Raw genomic sequence first — 21,129 nt, 5'->3', positions numbered from 1 at the left:
GCGCGATATATTTCGCGCTATGAACGCGTAAGCGCAGATTTAATCCGTGTTAGAAATAGTTCCAAATTGGTTGAATGAAGCTTATGCACCATAATTGATTTGTTATAAGAAGCGGATTGTATTCTTTTGGACTTTGTATGGCGTCTGGGGGATGACTTTAGTTAAAAATTTTCATTTAGTTTTATTACAATTAATTTTTTTATGTTAGTACTGCTCCATAAACCTTAAAAGGCAGTCGTAACATTCAGAGATTCGCCCTGATACGAGAAGTCTTGTTGTAGTTGAAACCGAGCTTTTTAGTCTGCGATAGTTTTTTTGAAAAAATGAGATCAATTGAATTTAGGACAAAAAATTCTGCTTTGACTTATTTCGAATGTAAAAATTTTTTTTGGTTGAATAATTTTTGTAATTTTCTGAATTACAAAACAGTTTGATGAAAATGCAACGGACTAGTTTACTTCATTTGAAAGATTTTCGATTTTAAAATGAAGTTTTATGGTTAATTTTCAGCTATTTTCATCTGTCAAATATTCAAAATAAAGAAATTTAGACAAAAAAGCAATTAACTCATGCACTGTTGCAGCACTAAACTTATTTTTAAATCAGCAAAAAGGGAAACTCTGCGGAAAAAGAATAAAAACAAATGAAGATTAGCAGTTAAATTTGGATCATTTTAACTATTTCTCTCCTATGGTATCTTGTAAAAAATAGTTAACGTGACCCATAAATTTTTACATCTTTTTTTTGTTTAAACCGCTCTTTTTTTCAAACAAGAGCATCAAGTTGCTTCCAAACATCACCAATTTTTCATTTTTTGGACGCTCTGTTTTTCAGAAAAAATATTGAAAATTGAGAGAAAAAAGCCGACAATTGTTCAAAATAATTCGTTTATCTCTGAACGAAATACAGAGTCTGGCCAAGAAGAAGAAACCGCTAAATTTCATCCTGAAGAGCAAAAAATTCAGACTAGTTTTACGGCATTTTGGCTACTTTAGTCAAAAATGAGTTTATTTTTAGTGTTTAATATCTTGTTATTGTTCCGATTTTCGATACAAAAGTAGCGGAATATTTGTGCTCGGGGTGGTTTTTTTTTTCTTCAGACAAATTTCGGATTTTTAAATAGACATTTTTGACGGTATTTTTTTTATCATTGAAAAAGTATTGTTGTCCTGAGCTTAAATTTGATCAGATGTTTCACCTATGATCAGTTTTTGTACAGTTATTGGCGTTTTAAGATTGCCATTTCGGCCAATATGGAACAATAACGCGCGATAAATTTAGCGCTATTAGCGTGAAAGCGCAGATTTAATCCGTCTCAGAAATAGTTTCAAATTGGTTGAATGAAGCTTATTTGCCATAATTGATTTGTTACAAGAAGCGGAATGTATTCTTTTGGACTTTGTATGGCGTGTTGGGGATGATTTTAATATAAAAAATTCCATTTTGTTTTATTATGATTTTTATTTTTTTAAATGTTACTACTGCTCCATAAACCTTAAAAGGCAGTCGTAACATTCAGGAATTCGCCCAGATACGAGAAGTCTTGTTGTAGTTGAAACCCAACTTTTTAGTCTGCGATAATTTTTTTAAAAAAATTAGATCAATTGAATTTAGGACAAAAATTTCTGCTTTGACTAATTTCGAATATAAATTTTTATTTTGGTTGAATAATTTTTGTAATTTTCTGAATTCCAAAATAATTTGATGAAAATTCAAGGGACTAGCTGACTTCACTTGAAAAATTTTCGATTTTAAAAAGAGGTTTTGTGTTCAATTTCAGCCATTTTCATCTGTCAAATATTCAAAAGAAAGAAGAACTTTAGACAAAAAACAATTAACTCATGCACTGTTGCAAGACTAAGTTTATTTTTAAATCAGCAATAAAGGAAACTCTGCGGAAAGAGAATAAAAACAAATGAAGACTAGCAGATAAATTTGGATCCTTTTAACTATTTCTCTCCTATGGTATCTTGTAAAAAGTAGTTAACGTGATCCATAAATTTTTACAAGTCTTTTTTATTTCTTTTTGTTTAAACCGATCTTTTTTTCAAACAAGAGCATCAAGTTGCTTCCAAACATCACCAACTTTTTTTTTTCGGACGCTCTGTTTTTCAGAAAAAATATTGAAAATTTAGAGAAAAAACCCGACAATTTTTCAAAATATTTCGTTTATCACTGTACGAAATACAGAGTCTGGCCAAGAAGAAGAAATCGCTAAATTTCAGCCTGAAGAGCAAACAATTCAGACTAGTTTTACGGCATTTTGGCTACTTTAGTCAAATATGAGACTATTTTTAGTTTTTAAAATCTTGTTATTGTTCCGATTTTCGATACAAAAGTAGCGGAATATTTGTGCTCGAGGTGGGTTTTTTTTCTTCAGACAAATTTCGGATTTTTAAAAAGACATTTTTGACGGAATTTTTTAAATCATTGAAAAGGTATTGTTGTCTTGATCTCAAATTGCAACAGATGTTTCACCTGTGATTAGTTTTCGTAGAGTTATGGGCGTTTTAAGGTTGCCATTTTGGCCAATTTGGAACAATAACGCGCGATATATTTCGCGCTATTAACGCGTAAGCGTAGATTTAATCCGTCTTAGAAATAGTTCCAAATTCGTTGAATGAAGCTTATTTGCCATAATTGATTTGTTACAAGTAGCGGAATGTATTCTTTTGGACTTTGTATGGCGTGTTGGGGATGATTTTAATATAAAAAATTCCATTTTGTTTTATTATGATTTTTATTTTTTTAAATGTTACTACTACTCCATAAACCTTAAAAGGCAGTCGTAACATTCAGGAATTCGCCCAGATACGAGAAGTCTTGTTGTAGTTGAAACCCAACTTTTTAGTCTGCGATAATTTTTTTAAAAAAATTAGATCAATTGAATTTAGGACAAAAATTTCTGCTTTGACTAATTTCGAATATAAATTTTTATTTTGGTTGAATAATTTTTGTAATTTTCTGAATTCCAAAATAATTTGATGAAAATTCAAGGGACTAGCTGACTTCACTTGAAAAATTTTCGATTTTAAAAAGAGGTTTTGTGTTCAATTTCAGCCATTTTCATCTGTCAAATATTCAAAAGAAAGAAGAACTTTAGACAAAAAACAATTAACTCATGCACTGTTGCAAGACTAAGTTTATTTTTAAATCAGCAATAAAGGAAACTCTGCGGAAAGAGAATAAAAACAAATGAAGACTAGCAGATAAATTTGGATCCTTTTAACTATTTCTCTCCTATGGTATCTTGTAAAAAGTAGTTAACGTGATCCATAAATTTTTACAAGTCTTTTTTATTTCTTTTTGTTTAAACCGATCTTTTTTTCAAACAAGAGCATCAAGTTGCTTCCAAACATCACCAACTTTTTTTTTTGGACGCTCTGTTTTTCAGAAAAAATATTGAAAATTTAGAGAAAAAACCCGACAATTTTTCAAAATATTTCGTTTATCACTGTACGAAATACAGAGTCTGGCCAAGAAGAAGAAATCGCTAAATTTCAGCCTGAAGAGCAAACAATTCAGACTAGTTTTACGGCATTTTGGCTACTTTAGTCAAATATGAGACTATTTTTAGTTTTTAAAATCTTGTTATTGTTCCGATTTTCGATACAAAAGTAGCGGAATATTTGTGCTCGAGGTGGGTTTTTTTTCTTCAGACAAATTTCGGATTTTTAAAAAGACATTTTTGACGGAATTTTTTAAATCATTGAAAAGGTATTGTTGTCTTGATCTCAAATTTCAACAGATGTTTCACCTGTGATTAGTTTTCGTAGAGTTATGGGCGTTTTAAGGTTGCCATTTTGGCCAATTTGGAACAATAACGCGCGATATATTTCGCGCTATTAACGCGTAAGCGTAGATTTAATCCGTCTTAGAAATAGTTCCAAATTCGTTGAATGAAGCTTATTTGCCATAATTGATTTGTTACAAGTAGCGGAATGTATTCTTTTGGACTTTGTATGGCGTGTTGGGGATGATTTTAATATAAAAAATTCCATTTTGTTTTATTATGATTTTTATTTTTTTTAAGGTTACTACTGCTCCATAAACCTTAAAAGGCAGTCGTAACATTTAGGAATTCGCCCAGATACGAGAAGTCTTGTTGTAGTTGAAACCCAACTTTTTAGTCTGCGATAATTTTTTTAAAAAAATGAGATCAATTGAATTTAGGACAAAAATTTCTGCTTTGACTAATTTCGAATATAAATTTTTATTTTGGTTGAATAATTTTTGTAATTTTCTGAATTTCAAAATAATTTGATGAAAATTCGAGGGACTAGCTGACTTCACTTGAAAAATTTTCGATTTTAAAAAGAGGTTTTGTGTTCAATTTCAGCTATTTTCATCTGTCAAATATTCAAAAGAAAGAACTTTAGACAAAAAACAATTAACTCATGCACTGTTGCAAGACTAAGTTTATTTTTAAATCAGCAATAAAGGAAACTCTGCGGAAAGAGAATAAAAACAAATGAAGACTAGCAGATAAATTTGGATCCTTTTAACTATTTCTCTCCTATGGTATCTTGTAAAAAGTAGTTAACGTGATCAATAAATTTTTACAAGTCTTTTTTATTTCTTTTTGTTTAAACCGATCTTTTTTTCAAACAAGAGCACCAAGTTGCTTTCAAAAATCACCAATTTTTTGTTTTTTTTGGACGCTCTGTTTTTCAGAAAAAATATTGAAAATTTAGAGAAAAAAGCCGACAATTTTTCAAAATATTTCGTTTATCACTGAACGAAATACAGAGTCTGGCCAAGAAGAAGAAATCGCTAAATTTCACCCTGAAGAGCAAACAATTCAGACTAGTTTTACGGCACTTTGGCTACTTTAGTCAAATATGAGACTATTTTTAGTTTTTAATATCTTGTTATTGTTCCGATTTTCGATACAAAAGTAGCGGAATATTTGTGTTCGAGGTGGGTTTTTTTTTCTTCAGACAAATTTCGGATTTTTAAATAGACTTTTTTGACGGAATTTTTTAAATCATTGAAAAAGTATTGTTGTCTTGAGCTCAAATTTGAACAGATGTTTCACCTGTGACCAGTTTTCGTAGAGTTATGGGCGTTTTAAGGTTGCCATTTTGGCCAATTGGGAACAATAACGCGCGATATATTTCGCGCTATTAACGCGTAAGCGCAGATTTAATCCGTCTTAGAAATAGTTCCAAATTGGTTGAATGAAGCTTATTTGCCATAATTGATTTGTTACAAGAAGCGGAATAAATTCTTTTGGACTTTGTATGGCGTTTGGGGGATGATTTTAATTAAAAATTTTCATTTTGTTTTATTACCTTTAATTTTTTGTTATTACTAGTGCTCTATAAACCTTAAAAGGCAGTCGTAACATTCAAGACTTTGCTCTGATACGAGAAATCTTGCTGTAGTTGAAACCAAAATTTTTAGTCTGCGATACTTTTTTTTGAAAAAATGAGATCAATTGAAATTTAGGACGAAAAATTCTCCTTTGACTAAATTCGAAGATAAATCTTTATTTTGGTTGAATAATTTTTTGTAATTTTCCGATTTACAAAACACTTTGATGAAAATGCAAGTGACTAGCTTACTTCAATCTAAAAAATTTCGATTTCAGAATGAGGTTTTATGTTCAGTTTCAGCTATTTTTATCTGTAAAGTATTCAAAAGAAAGATTTTTAGACAAAAAAGCAATTAACTCATGCACTGTTGCAACACTAAGTTTGTTTTTTTTTCAAATCAGCAATAAGGGAAACTCAGCGGAAAAATAATAAAAACAAATGAAGACTTGTAGATAATTGGATCATGTTACCTATTCCACCCCCCTCCCCCCTATGGTACTTTGTAAAAAATAGTTAACTTGATCCATAAATTTTTACATGTGTTTTTTATTTCTTTTTGTTTAAACCGGAGACTTTTTTCAAACAAGAGCATCAAGTTGCTTCTCAAGTATCACCAATTTTTCAATTTTTTTGGACGCTCTGTTTTTCAAAATAAATATTGAAAAGTTAAAGAAAAAAGCTGACAATTTTTCAAAATATTTTGTTTATCACTGAACTAAATACAGAGTTTGGCCAAGAAGACAAAACCGCTAAATTTCATCCTGAAGAGCAAACAATTCAGACTAATTTTACGGCATCTTGGCTACTTTAGTCAAATATGAGACTATTTTTAGTGTTTAAAATTTTGTTATTGTTCCGGTGTTTTGGTTTAAAAGTTCTACCGTGAGTCATAGTTTCTTCGTGATTAATACACTGGTCAAAACAAAAGGTTAAAAGATAGTCACCAAAAAACAACAAGATAATTTTCGTGATAATTTTGTCCTCTTTCTCTTCGAAGAAAAGCTAATAATGTATATTGGCAGACGCGGATCTAGGATTATTTTCTCAAGTGAGGGAGGACTTTCAAAAAAATTTCGAAAATTTATGTCAGCCAAAAATGGATATCTCAAAATAGTACAAAGGGGGGACCCTTTGCGTCAGTATGCGCTCGAAGTACTGAAAAGAGAGCGTTTTCCCCCCTAGAACCACTACTGGCTGATGGTATCCCTCGTGGCATTGAATTTCTACATCTAATTTTGTACAAACAAACTCTGTATAGACCGGGAAATCTTTTCGGTTGACCTGAGGTTGACTTATGTTTTTTGAAAATATAAAAAATCTATAAATGAAAGATTTTTTCCGATTCCCCCCCCCCCCCCCCCCCCCCCCCTCCCCCTATGGTACTTTGTAAAAAATAGTTAACTTGATCCATACATTTTTACATGTGTTTTTTATTTCTTTTTGTTTAAACCGAAGACTTTTTTTAAACAAGAGCATCAAGTTGCTTCTCAAGTATCACCAATTTTCAGTTTTTTTGGACGCTCTGTTTTTCAAAATAAATATTGAAAAGTTAAAGAAAAAAGCTGACAATTTTTCAAAATATTTCGTTTATCACTGAACGAAATACAGAGTCTGGCCAAGAAGACGAAACCGCTAAATTTCATCCTGAAGAGCAAACAATTCAGACTAATTTTACGGCATCTTGGCTACTTTAGTCAAATATGAGACTATTTTTAGTGTTTAATATCTTGTTATTGTTCCGGTGTTTTGGTTTAAAAGTTCTACCGTGAGTCATAGTTTCTTCGTGATTAATATACTGGTCAAAACAAAAGGTTAAAAGATAGTCACCAAAAAACAACAAGATATTTTTCGTGATAATTTTGTCCTCTTTCTCTTCAAAGAAAAGCTAATAATGTAACTGGCAGACGCGGATCTAGGATTATTTTCTCAAGTGAGGGAGGACGTTCAAAAAAGTTTCGAAAATTTCTGTCAGCCAAAAATGGATATCTCAAAATAGTACAAAGGGGGGACCCTTTGCGTCAGTATGCGCTCGAAGTACTGAAAAGAGAGCGTTTTCCCCCCTAGAACCACTACTGGCTGATGGTATCCCTCGTGGCATTGAATTTCTATATCTGATTTTGTACAATCTTTTCGGTTGACCTGAGGTTGACTACTGCTTTTTGATCAAATTATTGAATATTAATAAATAAATTCTTATAAACCATCAATTATTTTAAAAAAATGATCATGCTGAGAATCCATGAATATTTCCGCCTGTGCCAAACTTGGTGATTTTCCTCCCGGATCTGCCCAACAGACACTTCATGCATCTAGGCGAACCCGAGGGCTTGCAAAAATCGCACAGTTCTTTGTCTTCGCAATCATCGTCTTCATCTTGGTTTGAATTAGATCCTTCGTAAGAACCTCTGTTAGCCTCGTAGAAGTTCTCGAGATGATCTGACAAGTTAATATTTCGAGTTACCAATTCGCTGTTTTCGCTCAGAATCATGTTAGTCAATTCGAGAACACGTTTGGCATCCGGATCCTCGTTTGTTGGAGATTTCTCTTTCGGTTCAGATTTTTTGTTCGAATCCGGTTCCAAGTTTTGCCGGTCTGACTCAGCATCGGTTAACCAAAAGTCACTTTTCTTTTCATCCCATGATTCCTTTTCCAATTTTCCATCCTTAAGTGTTCTCTTGGAGCCGATGTGTTTCTCCGAATACCCTCCAAAACGGGACCTCGTCCTGAAAACTCTCCAACCTTGTAGTTTCCCAAACTACCTGAAATGTCTGCACGGGTATCAAAATCTTTTACCTTTTCTGAGTGTTTCGCTTTCGTAGTTTCAATTTTTACTTGTCCTTGAGGATTTTTTTTCTCAATATTTGAGCTTGTTTCCGATGATCTACGTTTATACTGTGCGTTCAAAGTTCCATTTCCACTGACAGTTGGAAACGTAATTCGTTGTTTTTCATCTGACGAAGAGATTTTCAACGTACGCCCTTCAAATGAACCAGAGCCGCTTAAATTTGCATCAATATCGGAGCGCTTTGATAGGAGCTTTCTGCGTTCGGAACCGTTTCGAGAGTCCCACTTGAACTGTCCTGATTTTTCAACTTCAAAATCAGCGGAAGCTTGTCCCTTTCCTTTCAAATTGGCTTGAAAAGAAGGGCCTTCAAACTTAATAAGGCTCTTCTTTCCGTCTGAAGCAGTAGATGGTTTTTTCGCATCTTCGAATTTTTGCACCTTTTTGCTGCCACTACCAGCGACTGATCCAGTATTAACTTTGGCATCATCCAATTGTTTGGTGTCTTTTTCATTTTGCCATTTTTTTCGCTGCCAGAAACAATTTTTTTACCCACAGTCAAAGTGTCTTTTCCGACATCTTTCCAATCAATCTTTCCCGAACTTTGTCTCCCGCTCGTTTGCAGATGACTGCTTTGTTCACGCCATGAGCTGTTCTCGGTTACTCGTTGATTTTCTTTAGTTCGGACTTTTCCAGCATCGAAACTTCCGGTCCATTCATAGCTCGGACCATCGGCAGTTTTATCTCCGATCTTGTATTTATACACATGGCCCGAAGAAGACCCCTCAACTTTGAATCGAGCCTCGGTTTTTGACGACGAACTTTTACTTCCTTCGGCCGAGCTACCAGCTTTCTTGCATTTGATTTTTCCTTTGACATTTCCTTCGAACTCTCGTCGGATTTTACCTTGAACTTGACCTTCAGCTGTGGCGGCAGGACCAGAAAATTTGTACTTACCATTCAAAACATTGGCTTCAAGCATGTTTCCACGTAAATAAGCAGAGCCATCTAAAGTTCCCCCAATATTATAGTCACCTGCTGCAGAACCTTTTAAATCAATGGACTGACCATCACTTGATGCTCTTCCTTCACCCTTAGCATTAGCTCCCCCTTGAACATAAGCGTCCACTTCGACACCTGCTTCAGTTGACGGACCTCGGACTGACGCCAGGCCATCGACGCCAGCTGAAAAGGCCGAGACGCCAGCGCCCGCGTGAAATTTGCCGCCTAGTTTTCCCATCATTTTCCCGCCGGCGTCGTCGATCGTCCCACTTGCCATCGGGTTTTGACCACTATTCGCACCTGAAGATCCTGCTGATTCTCCGCCTCCACCTCCGCCACATACACCGCCTCCGCCTCCGCCACCGCCTCCGCCTCCGCCTCCCCCGCCTAGTCCAATATTGGTAAACCAGTTTAAAGGGTTCAAGTCCACTCCGAAACCACCAACTCCAAGTGATACGTTTCCTGCTGATATGGCATTGAAACCAACAGAAACTTCAGCCGATGGTCCAGAAATGTTTAAATTTCCAAAGGACGCAGTTGCTCCACTGAAATTGGCATTTGCTCCAACGCTAGCTCCTAAAAGCCATGCAATGAACAGAAAAACTCAAAATATTAGAAGGAATTCATATTTGAGATAAATCCAGGAGCAAACACAAGGAAAAATGGAAAGCGACCTAAAAAAATGTTCAATAAGTAACAAGGATAGCTGGTTGCTGTGCAAGTAGCACAAAATAATCCGACAACATTCACAAAAAACTAAATAAAAAATTTCTTTTTTTCTTCAATTCAGTGCCGTTTTTTGTGCAAGGTGTGACGAGAGAACTATAAAAAAGGCGAGAAAATTGAAGAATTAGGCATAATCGACAACAGTTTTCTACAAAAAATGAAAAAAGAAATCAAAAACAAAATTTTCAATATTTCTCAATATATTTTGCAATTTTTTTTTAATTTGCAAAAATCGAAGGGCTTTAATCTGATAGATCACTCGATCTATTCCGGTGATTATTTGTGGTACCTGATTTTATATGGAAAACAAAAGAAATGAAAAAAAAAACACGCGAATACAAAGCTCTTCTCCATGTTGATTGTTCGGAACAAAAACGGCTCTAGACGTTGTGTCTACAATCGTGTGGAAAAATGTAGCGTTTGTAGCTTAAATTCTTCTACTCCCCCAACCCCCAGTTGCACCTTATTCAACCATTTTTTAAATTTAATATCATTTCGTAAAATCAATGGTTACACCGAAAAGTAGACGTTTTTATCTGGTGGCCCAGAAACCTAGTAGATGGTATGAATACGAGTAATCAAAAACAGCTTCAACTTTGTACCCTGCGGGCTAAATCACTTGTATATAACAGAATGTTGCTTCGAACGAAATTCGGATAAAATATACTCATTTGGTCCTAGCTATTTTAATCAATAGTTGAAAAGCACTGTTCATTTTTGTCATTTACCTGTTATATTTACATTTCCTGCGTTCAGCCCCGCCCCTTGAGCCGTTGCACCGGCAGATGCACTTATCCCAGTAACGCTTACGTTGCCCGTATTCTTCGCTGCTCCTGTCGCCTTGACCGTAGCTTCAGCCGAGCCTCCTTGAACAGACACGTTTCCACTATTTGATTGGACACCTGTTGCACTTGCTGAAGCTGAAGCGTCCACACCACCTATGTGAACGTTATTTTTAGACTGTCCGGTTAATGCTGCTTGGGCTGAAGCTCCCGAAGTTGCGCCTTCAATATCGACGTTGCCACTGGACTCCACGTTCATTGCAGCGGTAGCAGTGGCATCGAAAGCAGCTCCTGTGAGCGCAATTTTATCTTTCGTTTCAGCTGTCATTTGTGCGCCTGCTCCGATGCTGTTTGAAGTCGCCGCAACGTCAATTTCGTCTCCAGAGTTTTCAGTCTCCATTTCTGGATAGCCATGAGAATTCTGGTATCCCAAGTTTTCACCGCAGTCGCCCTCGGAACACGTGTCGCAATATACATCTGACCCTGTGTCTGAAATGTAATTGTCGTCGTCTGGAATGTAACTCGGTTCCTCGTATAAATCATTTCTTTCTGTGTTTGAAGCGTTGAGTCTATGGGAAGAGCACGATTGCACCTAAATTGAAAGTTTGAATTCAAAGTCTAAATTGAAATTTGAGCGCTAAATGAAAGCATTGGTATTTAAAATTGTTGGATGAACAATATCCCACGAAAATACGGGCAAAGTAAAGACAGACTCTTATAAGGACAACTGGATCGAAGTTGGATTGAAACAAACTAAAACCAAGTCAACCGGTGCTTATAAATTAATTAGTTAATTGACCTTTACCTACTGTGTGATAATCTTGAAATTTATGTTCAATTTCTTTTCATCCTATCAACTTCCTTTTCATCCTATTTTTAAACATTACGTCAAATCTCAATCACTAACTCGAACCCTGAAATATATTAGCTTTATTTCTACTTGACTTTGTACGGAAGTCACGAATAAAAAAATTTCAAACATATCAAGGTTTAAGCGTACTCCAATAAAGCTTAATAAGTTTTTAATAAACTTGAACCCAATTGTTACAGTTGAACCAAGTTCATCAACTGAGGGTGACGGTACAGTTTCATTGCGGAATATTGAAGTCGACCGGATCGAGCAAAAAGCAGTACCCGCACTCAGTAAAAGAGAAATTTATAGATTATAGGGGATTTTTATTTTCAGTCTTCATGATTTCAAAAAGAAACGGTTATAATTGATTAAAAATGGATTATAATGCTACTATTTTTGAAACAAAAACTTTTTTATAATTGATTATAATAGATTATAATCGAACACTTACAAAAAATTTTCTGAAGTTTTATTGAGTTATAGTTCTTGTTAATCGATTATAATACATTTCAATCGATTATAATCCATTATTTTTCAACAAACGTCATTGTTTCATTTTGTTTTGAATTAATGTGGGCTATGTAATTTTAGTTGGTATCATTTTTTTTTCATTTTTTTTTCATTAGCGTACAAAATTAACAAAGTGGGAAAAAACTAAAAAGCAACCAAACCAACTACTATTGATAGAATTAAGACAGAGAAATCTGTGACAATAAAACTAAAACTAAAGTTTAATAGTTAGCTCTCTTTGTCGGTACTCCTAGCGCTGGTTGAGGCACGGCTTGGTTCTCTGTATGTAAAATGCTTCCAAAGTCAGAAGTTTGTAGTTGTCCGTACAATAAGATTAGTTTTCAAAGTGCATACAGGCTGCTGGAAGCAGTTATCAAGACCGTGGCAAACTATGGAATCTCCGTTTTTGCCTCATCGGACTATCAGGAATCTGTTGAAACCCACTATAGAAGCATCATTGGTCGATACTGGAAGCGTTGGGCCAATATCTTCAAGTTTTACACCAACAGACAACTCTTAAAGCACTTATACGAAGACGATTTTCTAAATATTCAGGGTGCAAAACCCGGCAACAGACGGCCATTTGCTCTTTTTTATGCTAACGGGTTACATCAGCTGATGTGCCGCACAGAAGGCTGCTATAGTCCCGAGGAGCCAAGCATTTGCATCTGTAAGCTTTGCGACAATCCTATCTTCGGGAAATTTCACCTACTCACTTCTAATGCCATACAACCTGGAACGGAAAAGGGGACAAAGTGCTACAACTCTACCATAACCCACGTATGATACACCAAATTCAGTGAACTAAGTGTGCTCTAATGTCTATTCTAATCTTTGCTTTTGCTTTATAGAAATGTTTGTTTAATACTGTCTAGTCAAGATGTAATTCAACTTCTCTCTCTAAGTATTAACGAAACATCATTATTCTTTATTTGAAAGGTAATAACTGGGATACTACCTTTCCCACTAATATCAATACCTTTTACCGCGATACCTTTTTTTTACTGGGATACATTTTACTGGGGCCTGACTTGACCGTTCCAGCTTCTCGATAACTGTATTTCATTTTCATTGATGCGGTGTGGCAGTTTGAATGGTAAAGGGTGTTCATGAACAGAGAAAACTTTTGAAAATCACTGTTTTTGAGTTTTGCTTCACTAGGGGATTGAACTGTGCATCCTATTAATTTAAAAAATTTTTTTTTTTTTGTTTATTGAAACCATTAACCATTTTTACTGCCACTCGCGACCATAGAGTTTTTTATCTATGCCAAATTGAAGCGCTACTACCAAAGAACCTATTTTGGCATAAGATTTTTTTAAATTTAAAAATCAGGACAGTTACGTTGGCTTGAAATTTTTAAAAACTGGACAAATTTGGGCGACATTATTGCTTTTATAGTATTTCAACCGAGGGGGGAGGTTAAGGATTAATAATTATACCAGTAATAATTCCAATCTGGGGGAGGGGGTGTAAGGGGGTGGGGTGTTGTGTTTGGAGGGGGGTTTTGTGTTGGAAGTGGGGGGACGTGGACGATTGGTGGTTTTATTCAACCTGGGATATGTATCTCTTTGTGTGCCCCTGTGAGCGTCTGAATATGTGTCCCTTTACGTGCCCCTGTGAGTGTCTGATTATGTGTCCCTGTGTGCCCCTATGAGCCTCTGAACACGTGTCCCTATGTGTGCACCTTTGAATGTCTAAGTATGTATCCCTATGTGTGCCCCTATAAGTGTCGGTGAGTAAGTGTGTCCCTGGGGTTCTGTTTTTTAAGTGGGAGGGATGATGTATTTGCTAGTTTTTAAAAAAATTTTCTCATATTATTTTTTCATTTTGCTTCTTCTGTTTATGTCTCAACCACCTGAAGGTGTCACCTGAAGATGCATCCTGCCTACATCAACCTGTCACATGAAGTGATATGATGTGACGTCTCAGTTAGTATACAGGTCATACAATAAAAACTCGATGTATATAAATAATCATAATGCGTGATGGATGTGACTTGATTGTAGGGATTCTCAGATCCTAGAGAAGGACGTGAGCTGACAGAGGAAGAGGAGAAGATATTGGATACCATCAACATCCACCTGTCACCTGGAGGTGCATCCTACCTACACCCAGCTGTCACCAGAAGGTGCATGATTAAGGGGAACTGATAAACGAAAAGAAGCTGTAATTTTGTACTTAAAGGTTAACTTTAAAATAAATTTGGTTTTTCCTGTAATTTCATGCAGATTAGCTAACTTATAACCCATTATAATTGGTTTTTTTGTGAGGTAATATTTCGATAGAAAAAGGGAATAAAATCTATTATAGCAGATTATAATAGATTATAAGAGATTGAAAGAGATTATAAGAGATTTTCGGAAAAATTATAATCAATTATAACTGATTATAATTTATAATAATGTCACGAAAATGTTATCAATATAATGGTTTATACATCGTGTAAACACCTAAAATTGGCGCTTATAATTAGTTATAAATTTGATAAAACTACAATTATAATTGTAATGTAATCGATTACTTTTTCTTTTTACTGAGTGCGGGTAGAGTTGCCTCTTCTGAGAATCAAGTGCAGATGTGAGCTAGAGGACGGAGCACCCATCCAGTCGATACAGACTGACTTACTTCGACTCTTCTGCGATCGGAATAATTTTTCCTGGGGCTATTCGGAAGCAATCTTTGGTCCCGGGAAGGGAAACCTATCGGATACCCCAACGATCTTGTACTTTATCGGATAGATGTGAAGTCAGCTTTCTGCAGCTTTCCTTGTAGCAGTCAGAAAAAGACAAATTAGAACAGCAGCGTTCTCTGCCTATGTTTTTAGCCACATTGAAGTTTTTGCGGGTTGCGGCAGGCAAGTGTTTTCGGCATCAATAACTACTTGTTTAAAATGAGACTAAGTTTGGCATATTGTTCGGATAGATCAAATTAGTTTTTGTTGCACATGTCTCGAGAAAATGGACATAAATCTTCTGACAAAATTCTCTTCTGATTGATTCACGAAAAAAGATGACAGATGTACATCTTTACACTTTTGGCAATAATATTAAACCTTCGGAGTGCGACTCTGAAATTATTTCAATACAACTGCTGATTTACGCTGCTAGACTGAAGACCAGCGAGTTTACCGGTTGAGTCAAAGGAAGCATTTTCAACGAAAGCCGAGGAGTAGAGAGAAAGAGAGAGAAGAGAGAGGGAGAAAGAAAAGAGAGAGAGGAGAGAGAAGAGAGAGGGAGAGGAGAGAGAGGGGGAGAGAGAGAAGAGAAAGAAGAGAGAGAAGAGAGATTGGGGAAAGAGAGAGAGAGAGAGAGAGAGAGCAAGAGAGAGAGAGAGAGAGAGAGGGGAGAAGAGAGAGGGAGATGAGAGAGAGAGGGCGAGAGAGAGAGAAAGAGAGAGAGAGAGAGAGAGAGAGAGATAGAGAGAGAGAGAAAGATAGATAGATAGATAGATAGATAGAGAGAGAGAGAGGGGGGGGGAGAGAGAGGGAGATGAGAGAGAGAGAGGGGGGAGAGAGAGAGAGGGGAGAGAGAGAGAGGGGAGAGAGAGAGAGGGGAGAGAGAGAGAGAGAAAGAGAGAGAGAGAGAGAGAGAGAGAGAGAGAGAGAAGAGAGAGAGAGGAGAGAGGGAGATGAGAGAGAGAGAGGGGGAGAGAGAGAGAAAGAGAGAGAGCGAGAGAGAGAGAGAGAGAGAGAGGGGGGGGGGGGAAGAAAGAGAGAGAGAGAGAGAGAGAGAGAGAGAGAGATAGAAGAGAGAGAAGAGAGAGGAGAGAGAGAGAGAGAGAGAGAGAGGAGGAGGAGAGAGAGCCAGATGTGGGGACTCAAGAATTCAATTTCTGTTTGAGGCATAGCGGGATGCACTGGGTAGGTGGCTTGCGTTAGAGCTCACTAGTGTATCAGAAGTAGCCAACAGCTACAACTGTTCATTAAAAAAACAGAAAAGGTTGAGGCTTTATGAATTCGCAGTCTCTTACTGCCCCGGAATTGTTTATAAAGCGAGGTTAATTACGAAACACATTTTATTTGAAATGCACCTCTGTGATAGAAAATGTTAAGCGCTATAAAATATCAGTTTTAGCCTCGCTACTCGGGCAATTGTAGAAAAGTACTTGGAAAAGGCGATTTACCATCATTCACACCAAGCTATGCCATAGAAGTAGCTGATCAAAAAGTAGCTGATAAGTGAGATCTCTTTTCAGTGGAATTTTTGTGCTGTGTGAAGACCCATCAGTCATCAGCGACAAAATTCAAAACTGCATCAAAAAGTGATCGAAGCTCCTCGGTGTGAGGTTTTGCTTTGTTGGAGTACGAAGTGAAAGGGACTTTTGAACTTTGAACTCCAATACTGCCCAGCCGCCAATATGGAAGCCGACTTGATGAAGAAGTTGCTGAGAGCAATAGAAAGGGTCAATTACACTTAGCCTCATCAAACTCATACAACTTCAGCTTTTTAATTTCGACTTTTAGTTCGACGTTACTAGCTAACAATTAGCTAATTGTAAATTTTTGATATTCAGTTTCTAATGTCATTTTTTTCACTTTGACAGTTCTTTTTTCTTCAACTAGTACCTTGTTTTGTAATAGGTTGAAAAATCACATCAAACCTAAATTCATGGATTCTTTTGATCTAATTGATCTAATTTTGAATTGTAGCAAAAATGATAATGAAAGATTTTTCATTTACAGCATGCGTTTAGGTGATTGTAGTTCAGCTTACTTGAAACTTTTGAGAGATTGGTTATTGATCTTATTAGCAATACTACGTTTTCCGCAGATCGAGTGTTTGAAAACCTATCGCTGATCTAATGAAGTAACTCGCGTCCAGATAATTCGGACAAAGTCAATTCAGCCGATTTAAATTTATGCAATTCAGCCAAAAGTATGCAGACAATTCAGCAAGAGACTATTCAGCCAATAACAGTGACCGCCGCAGTCGCGCCAACGTGTTGCGAGCTTGCCAACAGAGGGTAGGACTCTATACAAAATTTAGAGCCGGTTATCGCCGCAAAGCGGCGACGCGAGCGCAGCGCGCCCACCGGCGACCTTAAATCGAGAAATAACTCCAATTCCGATTTTTTTTCTTTCAAATCTAGCGTTATGTAAAACTGGCTGGATTGTCTGTATATTTTTGGCTGAATTGTCTGAATTTCAAATCGGCTGATTTGTCTGTGCGCCGAAGTAACTATATGTTTGAATAGAAGTTACCATTATACTTTCTGAAAACCTTATTTTTTAATGAGAACTTGAATTTAATTAAAATAATTCAGCTATCTGTTGACAGCTAGCTGTGCCTCTCAAGGTAATTGAGAGTTACCAATCAAATTATTGTTTGCTGAAGTTTAACCCTGTTAAGTCTAAACGGTTCAAGGTTGAGGTTGAAAGACGAAAGTGATTTTTTTTGGGATGTAATTCCATAAAATCAATTTTCCAAAGGTTTTTTCAATAGTTAAAAAAAACATGGTATGACAAAAACTCCAACCTTATTGGTCTCTTATTTAGCTCTATTATTTATACCTCCTAAGAGTGGTTTTGTGTAAATGTATACAAACCATTGAAAAATCTTGTTCTATGGTTGTTTGGTTATCTTGATCGCCTACAGAAAGGGCGATGGCCAGGTCTAACTCATCGTCACCGGTAGCTGCAGCGATTGAAAGTTTGATGGCCAAATCGAAGTCAACCTCAGAGTCACTTCGTTGAAGTTTATTGTCTACTGTTCCCGGAGCAGGAGTTGCAGGACTCAACAGGGTTCCGGCATCCAGGGCTTTGGGTTTCTGCGATTTCGCTGGCGCTTTGACCGAACTATTGCTTACAGAAGTGGAACCGGATGCGGTTGATGCCTCGCTAAAACTTAAAAACTCGGCAGTCATATTACTCTGACATTTTAAATTGTGGTTTCTGCGATCCGCAGAGGATCCATAGGCTATCCGGCCTGTCTAAGCATAATCCGTTTCTCGTATTTCCCTAAAATCCAGACTAGTTATTTTGTTGATATATGGTAAGAAGTACAAAAAAGTATAGCATAGCAAAAAGAAACTTCTCTGATGATGCATATGAGCAATATTTCTGCCTTCAACAAAAAAATTGTTTTCTTGTGGTTTCAAAAATTCAATAGTCAATTTGGTATCTTCCTTTTGCAATAGCGTTCGGGTTGGGATAGTTTTTCTATGTTACATAATTAATTAGGTCACGCTAGATGAATCGAATATGGTTTGAAACTAAAAATCATTGTGAAATACCTGAGGTTTGTTTTGTCACTATTCTCTATTTCATCTTTCTTACTCTCCTTTTCGTCTGGCTTTGGTTTGGAATCTTTCGCACGACCTAGACGTTTTCCTTGCTTTTCTTCTGATTTTTCCTCCGAGTTTTCAGGTTCCTCAGATTTGCTTTTCCACCACTTCATAAAATCAGCTGCCAATTTGGTCGCTTTATTTTTCACATTATCAGGTGCCGCAGCTATTTTTGCAAGGAGTGGCTCGCTCAAAAACTCCATTTTTTCAAACGCGCTTTCGCCTTCGCAGAACCAAGGATGAGATCGCAAAACTGCCGAAACCACATTTGCGTTGTTCGAAAACTTTCGGTTAAAAATGATGGTTATTTCTGCTTTCCAGGATTTCGGCTCTTCATTCATTTTATTTAGATCTTTAAGGACATCAAGGAGAAATTCATCTGAGAGAATCTTCAATCTTTTTGAGATGCTTCCATGAATAGTGAAAATGTCCCATGAAATTTCCTTGCATTTCGCAGTCGTAAAAGGAAGAGATTCGAATAAGATTACATTGAAGGTTTCCAGGTCCATTTCAAATAATCAGCATAAGTCGTGGGCTATAAAATTAAAACCCTTGTTCCTACCATTGTATTCGGGTGTGTTTTAGTTTTATTTTTTTTTATTTCCACGCAAAATAAGCTACCACAAAAAAACATCGAAATGGATCGGGTGAGATATCATATTAAAACACTTTCAGTCGTGATTCGAACTTCATTTAAAAAAATTTAAAAATCGCAAAAAATTGTCCCAGTTTCGAGAAAAACTGACTTGAAATTTTGGAGATTTAGTCTGATTTCGAGCGATTAAAACAAGCGAGGAGGCTAACAATAGCTTGTTTCTTTATTTAAGCCGTGAAGGCTTAGTATTAACTGACTAACGTTAGTTTTTGGAGTTTTTAAATGCCTTTTTGTGAATCAAAAATTCAAAAATTTTCTGTTAAAAGCTTTTATGGTTGTTTTTCAATTTTTTTCAGGCTAGATGTGGAGGATTTTTGTATTCGGGTGTGTGTTTTTTTCTTCTTTTTTTTGCTTTCCACGCAAAATCAAGTACCACAAAAAAATTTCGGAATGTATCATGTTAAAGCCTTTTTAGTCTTGACTTGAACAACATTAAAATGATTTTAAAAAATTGAGAAAAACCGGTTTCAAATTTTCGATTGATTGTTATATAAATTTCGAGCTAATAAGTTTAATCAAAATAAAGTTGCAGGCTTACAGTAGCTCATTTAAGCGTAACTTAAGCCAGGAAAACTTAGTTTTATTCGAGAAAAATTAGTTTTTGGACTTTTTTAGCGCCATTTTGGGAAAAACTTCAAAAATTCAAAAAAATGTCCGCAAATAAAAAAAGAAAATTTACTAATTTTTTTAAACATTTTTCTTCCATTTTCAAGTCATTTTCACAAAAACTAATTTTCACTTAACTTGTTTGACTATGATTTTCAAATTTACTTAATTTCTTATTTATAGTTCAGATCTTTCTATCACAACACACGAAAAAACGACACTAATTTGGAAAAAAAACTTCAAGACTATGGTCGGAACGTTCTGTGCTATTTGATTTGTTTGAACCGTCTATCCTTGTTTTTATTTCGTTTTGTTTTGTTAGTGATAGAACTATTTAACCGAGTTGTTCAAAGTTAGTGTGTGTCAGCTTTTTAAGTCAGCGTTTAACCAAAATAATTTTCTGAGAACTTAAAAAAACCCCATTGTAAACGGTGCGTATCTTAAAAATTATATGATAATTGTTCATAATGAAGAATGATTTTTACAATAAATTCAAGTTAAAACATTCATCCTTAAAGAAAAATGTTTCTGACAGCGTCCTCGGCTCCATTCTAATTTTGAGGGGGGAGCGCGCGCCGAAAAAGCACAATTTTTTTATCAAAATTTTCCAAAAAGTGCCAAAAAACGCCTTTTTCGGCCTGTTTTTTTTTAGAAATTTTGCCTGCTGCGCGGAAATTTCAGCCAAAACAGCGTCTTTTTAGTGCTTTGGGAGAGCTCACAAAATCAATTTGGTCGACCTAAAAAAAGGTCGACAAAATTCTCGATTTTTTTTTAAATCCGCCCCCCCAGATCCTAGATCCTAGATCCGCCCCTGTATACAGCCTATTTGAAAAGTTATGATAACGACAATTTTAAGACAATTATATTGCGCTTTTAACCAGTTTTCCACTAGCGTATATTTTAACAGGTAAATTAAGCCTGCTCAGAAATCATTCCAAAGTGAACTCTGGATACCTAATTGGACCAAATGACATGTTACCTAACGATGAAAAAATCACTTTGCTCTCAGTACGTTGATCCATTTTGGGTTAGTGTTTTATTAAAGTTTTCTACCAAAAATGTCCGTTTGTTCGACACATGTGTCCCTAAGTCAGATTATAGGAGATCAATTTTGATCAGCCAGGTGCGTAGTTACAAGGAAGTCATATCAGAGGGAAGAAGTTTTTCTGAAAAGGCTAACAACCTAAACTTTACGGCTTTTATCTAAAAAACGGAAAATTTTCTGCTAAAAAACGGAAAATCCAGTAGTTGCAGCAAAACCCACACACTCACCCTGAAAGCTAGTGGCAATGATAAATTGCGTCAGTTTAAAAGTAGAAGGCTGATGAATTAATACTTTTAATGATGGTGCGTAGCTCAAACTTAAAATTCATACGTTGAGTTTAACGAATATAAAAGAATAGTGCAAAATTTGAAAAGCTATTACACTGGCCATGCTTAGATAGCTCAGCTTAAGCATGGTATTATATCATATCAACACGCTCTGGACATTCCTTGCAACATTCTTGCGACATATCGATGCGACTAGAAGAGAACACATTATCGGTAAAATACAACAACAATGATCGTATCAGCGCGAAGCCTGAATGTTCTGATGACATTTTCATTTC

General features: G+C 35.9%; 1 protein-coding gene across 1 annotated transcript; it reads right to left on the bottom strand.

The window, feature by feature from the left end:
* Positions 1 to 7,542: 7,542 nt before the first annotated feature.
* LOC134847482 (protein lingerer-like) lies at positions 7,543 to 20,955 on the bottom strand. The gene is made up of 6 exons (XM_063864578.1): positions 20,792 to 20,955; positions 18,208 to 18,793; positions 17,521 to 17,812; positions 10,557 to 11,202; positions 8,541 to 9,678; positions 7,543 to 8,041 (listed from the first exon to the last, which is right to left on the bottom strand). The coding sequence occupies exons 2-6, from the start codon at positions 18,765 to 18,767 to the stop codon at positions 7,543 to 7,545; spliced, it is 3,135 nt and encodes a 1,044-aa protein (XP_063720648.1). The 5' UTR covers positions 18,768 to 18,793; positions 20,792 to 20,955.
* Between the last annotated feature and the right edge of the window lie 174 nt (positions 20,956 to 21,129).

The sequence above is a fragment of the Symsagittifera roscoffensis genome, chromosome 1 (assembly GCF_963678635.1).
Source record: "Symsagittifera roscoffensis chromosome 1, txSymRosc1.1, whole genome shotgun sequence".
In the NCBI taxonomy this organism is placed as follows: Eukaryota; Metazoa; Xenacoelomorpha; order Acoela; family Convolutidae; genus Symsagittifera; species Symsagittifera roscoffensis.
The sequence above is the reverse complement of the archived record's forward strand: the minus strand, read 5'-3'. Positions and strand labels throughout refer to the sequence as shown.